Source organism: Nothobranchius furzeri, chromosome 11, assembly GCF_043380555.1.
Source record: "Nothobranchius furzeri strain GRZ-AD chromosome 11, NfurGRZ-RIMD1, whole genome shotgun sequence".
In the NCBI taxonomy this organism is placed as follows: Eukaryota; Metazoa; Chordata; class Actinopteri; order Cyprinodontiformes; family Nothobranchiidae; genus Nothobranchius; species Nothobranchius furzeri.
The window spans coordinates 69,219,662-69,227,664 of NC_091751.1; the positions used below are offsets into that span (position 1 = coordinate 69,219,662).

At 44.0% G+C, this 8,003-nt stretch overlaps 1 protein-coding gene across 1 annotated transcript in view; it reads left to right on the forward strand.

Annotated features, from left to right (window-relative positions):
• Positions 1-8,003, forward strand: part of cdc73 (cell division cycle 73, Paf1/RNA polymerase II complex component, homolog (S. cerevisiae)) — a 59,880-nt gene that overhangs the window by 13,804 nt on the left and 38,073 nt on the right. The window contains exons 6-7 of the mRNA XM_015974572.3: positions 1,140-1,228; positions 4,170-4,383. Of these exons, the coding sequence (XP_015830058.1) occupies positions 1,140-1,228; positions 4,170-4,383 (303 nt within the window). The remainder of the gene's footprint in view (positions 1-1,139; positions 1,229-4,169; positions 4,384-8,003) is intronic.

An 8,003-nucleotide genomic window follows, 5' to 3' on the forward strand; every position in this document is an offset into this window, starting at 1 on the left:
GTCCATACTTATGAGAGCACCATGTGAGCACCTGTGTGTGTACACGCGCTTGTTTATCTAAGGTTTCTCTATAGAGAGTGCAATAGAGAGTGTGAGGGGCCACAGACCTGCCCCCTAAAGATGTGTAAGAGACGGAGGGAGCTCCAAGTCCCAGAGATCCAGGAGTTGCCCCAGAGTTTAGGGACCCCAGGGACATATCTAGATGCAGACCCGGAGCAGCTTGAAGAGTAACTCGCGGACAATCTATGAAAATATGAACGTTTTATTATCCCGTGACTGGAGGAGCAAGGCAGCAAGCGTTTCATTCATGGTCAGAAATGACAGGAAATGTGGGTTTAGAGGTGGCGAGCGCATAAAGACGTGGGGGAGAATGAGGGACAAATTTGACCGTGTTAAAAAGTCACTCAAATACAAAAACAAACCCACAATATTAACACTATAGTAATCGCAGTATCTTGGACCCGATACATGACAGGATACCCCAGAAAAGCGCTACGACCTCTGTTGCCCTGGCGGGGAATTTCTTTGCAACACTCCCCAGGTGACAAAGAAATCTGAAGGCAAAGCGTCTCCGTCAATGTGTGTGCATCTCTCCCTCGTGGAGCTGATGCAGAAGCATAAACTACGCGTAAGAAAACCTGAGTAAAAACAGAATGTTTTCAAATAATGACTTAATTTGTTAAATGTACTAAAATGTTCTAACCGAGTCAGTCCTGTGTGTTAAAGTAAGCTAGCTTCTTGTCACTAATTAACAACATTATATATAAAGCTTCCCACCAACCCAAAACTGATCATGACCAGATCGGTAAAACACCACGAAGTGAGTAGATCTCGTTGTGCGTTAATTTATAAAAGTGCCCATTAACTGGTGAACTTGATAAGCATTTTCTCACATACAAGACCAAAGGAACATTAAACAGCAGTATTTCTCCCCTCCAAATTAAGTTTCAGCCTAAATGAGAATATAGTCGGTATGGAGTTATTTATTTACTTCATTTTCTCTCATTTCAACTCAATCTCAGGAGATGGAAGATGGCAATCATGTAGATGTCCTACGTTTTTGACAATTGTTTAATTTTACGTTATGTTTTGAATTGTTTGTTGGTGTTCTAACATGCTGACATCACGTTCCCTTTAAGGATGAGGAGCGAGTGCGTTTGGACAAAGAGCGCCTGGCTGCTCGTCTGGAAGGCCACAAAGAAGGCATCGTGCAGACGGATCAGATCAGGTGCCGCAAACACACTAAAATGAGTTTGATAAGCTGGTATTTCTGTTGAAAAGTTGAATTGACATAAATATATTAATCTGTTAGATTGAAGAGTTGAACAGAAGCTGCGCTGGTGTTCTGCTAAGTTGTGGTGGTCTCATGGAGGGTGCTATCGGCTGGAACGCTGCTGCAGTCTTTTTCTCCTGATGACACTTTACTTTCTTTTACAAAAATTTGCTACTGCTAGTCCACTGATGAATTCAAGTCTTCTCGAGCCCCAGTGAATCAGGGTGGATGGCTGCTCATTCTGAACCAGAATCCTCCGGAGGTCTCTTCCGGTTAATGCCCGGATCACACTGTGCGAATTTTGGCCGTCGTACAGGATTGTTCTTGTCACACTGTGAGAATTCCAGAAAGGTGGCACACTGTACGACGCAAGATTTCAGTGAGGCAGACGTCTCTCGCCAGCAAGACACTACGTCATGAGCGCACTTCCCAAAGCACACGTCACTAAGCAGACCGCTAACCAAAACAAAGCAGAAAAAATGTAAACATTTATTTTTAGTCAGTTCATTACCCAGCTCCTCTTCCTCAAAGAGGAAGCTTTGTTTTTAAAACCCTCGCGTTGGCATCAGACTCCGGCTGCGGGTCTCCTTATCCGTCTTCCAGCGACACAGCTGAGCTGTCAGCTGGTCATTCATCAAACTAGGGCTGCCACAAATGACTATTTTAATAGTCGACTAGTCGCCAGTTCAACTCCTGAAATGGCGGGACACACCAAGGTAGCGCGGCTGTTCCACACGTCAGCAGTCAGGGACCATCAACAGCTCTGAGGGTCTGCTCTAAGCTTGGTTTATGCTTGACGCATTCACTTTCCGCTTGGTGATGCGGCTCGCGGATGGAACGCGCTTCACAACTCGCAGCGTTTATGGTTCATGCGGCTTGTCTCTGCGGTGAGCCAATATTCTCCCAAACTGTAGGGGGCAGCATGGAGCTCTACGGCATGCATCCAACACTACACCATAGTAGAAATAAAAATTACTGTTGTTTACAACATGGCATTCCAGCATTTTCAACAGCGTCCTCGTCTTTTCCGACAGTGTGAGCTATTTCTCTCCAAGAATTATTAACAACATGTTGATCACGGTGATCTCTGAGAGCTGAATCATACAAATGTCTGTATTTACGAACCTCTGCCATACTATTCTTGTCAGTCCGTCATGTTTTTCCGCGTCCGACCGTCCGTGTGGTTAGAAAATGTCCTAGGTGCAGAAAGTTTGGGCCGTGCGGAGGCGCGGTGGAGTGGCGTGGTTGTTAAAATGACGCAATTTCGCCGCGCGGAGCCGTGCGAACTTCTCGGACGCGTCAAGCAAAAACCAAGCTTTACCGTAAAGATAAAATATATTAAAGTTAGTTTATTTAACAGATTAATAATTCTGTTATATCAAATAAATTAGATAAATATTTATCACAAAGACAATGTTTTATGCTTTAAAAATATTAGTTTCTTGATTGCTCCATCAGCGACCTTTTTATTTGATCATAAATGCATTTTATTCTAATGTTTATGCTAGTTTTGTCCTGAGAGAAACTGAGACAAAGACGCACGCATGCGGACGTACTCACACACACACACACACACACACCTCCTAAAGGTGTTTCATATTTCTTTTCCTTCATGGCGTGACATACAAACGTGTTCTGAAGGTAATAAAATCACCACCGCTACTGCTGTTGCTACACATAAGAATACAAGCGGCTCTCTGTTGACGTTAGCAGCTAACATGAGGTAAACTTACCGCGGCGACTCTTTGTTGAAACGTTAGAGCAAATAGGTGACATACGTACATGTTCTAAACGTATAATCGCCATCACTACGGTTGTTGCTACACCTATGATGCTAGCAGCTAACAAGAGGAAAACTTACAGGGGCGACTCTTCGTTCTCCGCCATCATGTGCTTCCTTTTAAGATGCGCGTGCGTCGCTGATGCGCTCCCGTGAAACGAGTTTCACCTTACAGAGTTTGCACTCTACTTGCTTCTCAGTTGTTTTAGTAAAATGCTCCCAAACCTTTGAGCTCCGTTGCCGACAGCTCACACCCGCTGTCACTTGTACCTTCCTCTGCCCCTCTGCAGCAAAACGCTACTGAACCATCCTTATCGGCTGAATATGTGAGATTTCCACCAAAAGCAAAGGGATCTCATGTTTTAGTGTTAATTTTTTTTTTATGTTCGTGACCTCATCTCAGCTCTCACAGAATCACAGTTTTCACTGATGGTCTAAAAAAGGTAGTTTCATTATTTTAAATAAAACTCCTGTTTAACTTGGGCTGCTAACTAAAATTAAAACTAGTGCGAAGTTTATAATCTGCATTTTAAACATAAATGGAAATCGGAGCTCAGAGAGGGGAGTCTTTCTTCTGCAGTGTCCCAAAGGTGTGTTTTCATTGGTCGATTGCAGACAGGAATCATAGGTTTTCAAGCTTGCTTGAAGACTGAGGCTGATTTGATCGTGCGACGGCTCAAAAAGCTGCCGCAGAGCCGGTCACGTTCACAGCATGGTGCACTGATATGCAAATCACTCTGACGTTGACCGTTGTTTGTCATGATTCTGTTCAGGACGAGGGATTTGGCAAAGACGGCCAAAAATCGCACAGTGTGATCCGGGCTTTAAAGGGAGTTTTCCTCTCCACTGTCGCTACATGCTTGCTTAGTATGAGGATTGCTGTAAAGACTCTGACACTAGTCAGTGACTCGATGCAACCTGCCGGGTTCCTTATATAGGAAACCTTTTACTTATTGGCTTAATGACCTGACCTGTGTTGGAATGTTTACTTAAGTGCCTGGAGACGACTCTTGTCGTGATTTGGAGCGATATAAATAAACTGAATTGAATTGAACCCCCAAACTCCTCCATCAGTCATCTTGCAACATGATTGTTATGTTCCTGTCTCTTTTCCAGATCGCTGTCTGAGGCCATGTCAGTGGAGAAAATTGCTGCAATCAAAGCCAAGATTATGGCCAAGAAGCGTTCAACCATTAAAACAGATTTGGATGATGAAATAACCCTGAAGCAGAGAAGCTTTGTGGACGCCGAGGTGGACGTCACCAGAGACATCGTCAGCCGCGAGAGGGTCTGGAGGACCAGGACAACCATTCTCCAAAGCACTGGGAAGGTCAGAGTTCACTTTATGACTAACTAGGGGTTGGGGCTGCAAGAGGATCTGTGTCTTGCCCAAGCACACTACAACATGAGGTGGGTTTAAACCACCAACCTTTTAATAGTGAAGCCCAGGCCACACTGTGCATTTTTTGGTCATCCTAGACAAATCTCTGTAAACAGAATCGTGGCAAAAAACTGAATGTGTAAGGGAACGGTCCTCGAACGTATAACCGCTGTAAAAACGCGCACGCTCATTCCGATCCTGCTCCCGCGGTGCGCTCTGGGTTTGGTTTAATACGAGCCACAGATCTAAGTTGTGTGTTTATTTATCCAATGGCGGGTGGAACCAGAACCCAGCTGGGGAAATTCTGGTGGCCCTGTTTGAGTTCTGTGTTTTTTTTTTTTTTCCGGGCAGGTTTTACTCTGTAGATCAGGGGTGTCAAACTCAAACTCACACGGGGCCGAAATGAAACTCTGGGACGGAGTCGAATGCCAAACTTAATATTTTTGAAAAAGTGACGGCAAATTTGCACGTTTTCTTTATCAACATATATGCAAATTTGAACCTTTAAGTTTGGAAACAAACGTATTTCTGCATTAACACTGAATGTGGAATAACCAAATTACTCACGCGCAAGTCAGTTTTAAATAAAAAGCATCAGTGGTATTCATTACTTGTGGTATAATCAGCATTTTTAAAATCTATTCAGGATTTATGTTTTCTTGTTTATTCATTTTTCTTATTTTTTATTCTCCTTTTTTCTCCTGTAATACGTGTCATCGCTGCTGTGACGTCTAGCTTTCCCCACTGAGGAACAATAAAGGGATTTTCTATTCTATTCATCTATCTGCAGCCTTTCCACTTCCTGTTTACTGTAGGTTAAATCTTTTCTCACGGGCCAACAACAAAATAAAAATATCATTTTATCTTAAATGAAAAAGCAACATCTCACCTGTTAACTTTCATGTTTTGGAGCAGAAAAAGAGCATAAAACCAACATATTTAAAGCTCAGTTTGCTCCACTGGTTTACTGTGATGCTCACCTGTTCCAGCCAGATACCTGCATCATGGGGTTGATCTGAGCTGAGGAGGAGACTCCTGTTGTTTTGTTCATCTTCATCATAATAATGACAACATTAGATGACAACAGGTGCTCACATAGGTTTGTGCTGCTGAACATGTCTGAGCAGCTTGACCACGTTGTTGTGTGTCGGGGAGGAAACACGACAGCAGCCACAGAGTCGTGCTGGTTTGAGCGTGTCGCTGCTCGCTGGAGTTATATCGGCTCTGTCTGGACATTAGTAGGAAAACTTTCTCTTTCAGTCGTGAACACATTACTGAGCGGCTAGAATCTCCGTTTCTGGGCTTCAACGTCAGAAAATAGCTGAGTGAACTCGGCGCTGAGTGAGAGGAGTGTAGTTTGTCCGAGACAGCGGAGGAGCTGCAGACACCCAACTACCTCTGACTGCCTCGGCGCTGAAAAAACACAAAGGAGAGGGCGCGTCTGCCCCGCGCTGGCGCCGCAAAGCATCATGGGAGTTGTAGTATTTGCGGTAAAATCGGCCAGCGCGCCAGTTTTAATATATTTTTGATATTTATCTCGCGGGCCACATAAAAATGCGCCGCGGGCCTTGACTCTGACATATGTGCTGTAGATCATCTGCTGCTGATGAGAGGATTTCTCCTGTCAGGAACAGGTGAGCAGCTGCCGACCATAACCCAACAGGCGTCTGTTCCCAGAAACACGTTCTATGCCCCGAGTGACCTGTTATTCATAATTTTATGACTAATATTAAGTGAATGCACTAAACCCACAGGTGAGGGAAAATGAGATGAAATAATCCTGAATATTTTCTCCCACAGCTCAGCTCTGTTAGAAATAAACAGCTGTCTGCTTCAGCTGGACACTATCAAATATAAAAAGTGTTCACAGATACCAGGGTTTCCCCCAGCGCTTTATAAGCCTGGCGGCCCACCCGCCAGGCTGGGTCATGCCCCGCCCCCCTCCCAACCCTACCATGTCCCTGACACGAACGGCGCAACAAAACTAGAGCCCTCCATCAGCTGATACTGGTGAGAAAAGGCATCGGAACGTGTGCGACCCCCTCGCTCTCACAGAGGAGCGCTGCGGGACGGAGCGCGCCTGAGTTAGCTTTGTTCTGCTTTTTTTTCTGATTCCGCTTTTCTTTTTCCCTTTCCTCACATCTTTTGCTTTTCTCATTTTTATGATTTTTTTATTTCTTTGTCTTTGATTATTTTTGTTCCTGAGTTAAGTTTTTATTTATCGCAAAAAATATCCTCATCGCAACATTAATCGTTGTTATCGAAAATCGCAGGTTTTCCTAATATCGTGCAGCCCTAAATGAGGGTAATTTTTGACCAAGGCTAGGCTACAAGACAACTCCCGTATGTCCTTGCTCAGCTAGCTAAACGGCTAACAAACGGAGAACACACGCCTCGGTAGAACATGAACATTGGAACCGACTGGAACACGTCTTGGCGGCTCCTGATGACGTATCTCCTAGGCAACGGGGGCGGGGTCAAGACATCAAGGCAAGGTTCCTTGACATTGAGAAACGCCCCTGGAAACCTGCATTTCCAGAGGAAACAAGAGAGCACTAAACACCAGTTGCAGTTTTCTAGGTCCAAACCTCTTTTGTTGTCTGCGTTTATCTTTTTGGGACTCTAGTAGTTTGTCCTATAGTTGAAGTGGTAGCAGATGGCTGTCTCTCCTTCCATGAATTAATTGTGCGGAGAATCTCTCGTACCAGTGGTGTTCTGGTGCCAAGTACAAGTGTGTAATGAATGGATCGAAAGTGCTGTGGTTTAGAGGCAGACAATCAGATGGTCCAATAGGTGCTTTAATGTTTTTAATCTCCACAATATATTTATATAACTCAATAAAATGTTTTAAGTGAGCTTGTTCTGTAGATTTGCTTTTGCACCTTTAACGAAGTCTGCTGGACTCGTTCTTCTATTAAAGCAGCGTTCCGGCATTTTTCCTCTTTAGGAAATCCAAAAGGGTGTAGTGAGTCAATTTACATGTTATTTAATGAGCCATAAGACACGAGACACCATAGTAAATATGAAATCAACCTTATGGATCTGTGGGTACTGTTTAACCAGAAGACTGGAACTTTTTATTGCAGGGATTATGTAACAGCTTCGTATTCAGAGACAACAGAAGAGAGAGTCAAGTTTTAAAAGTTTAAAGATTTATTACTAAACAAATTAAAACTAGACTAACTTTAACACTAAATGTATGGTGTAACTAAGGTGGATGAGACGCAGAATGGTGTAGTGTGGAATGTTGATCAGAACCAGCAAATCCGAAGAAACGATTAGTTCTGATGGGAAATGAAGGTGATGTCTTCATGCTAAGCTTTGGTTAGGAGATTCATAAACACATTCGACGCCATTCTGTCGGTCTACGTACCCTTAGCGGAAGTCCCCGTTAGATCAGGAGGTGTAGAGGTCCAGCTTGACCTTATGGAGCCGAAGCCTGTAGAAGCAGCCGCTGCAGCCGACCACCAGTCTTGAGATACTTCCCGGTCACGACAGTTTTGTTGGCTTCTAGCGAGACCTAAACCTGGGTCGTGATGGTTTAGTTTTTATTCTGAAAGGAACCGTTG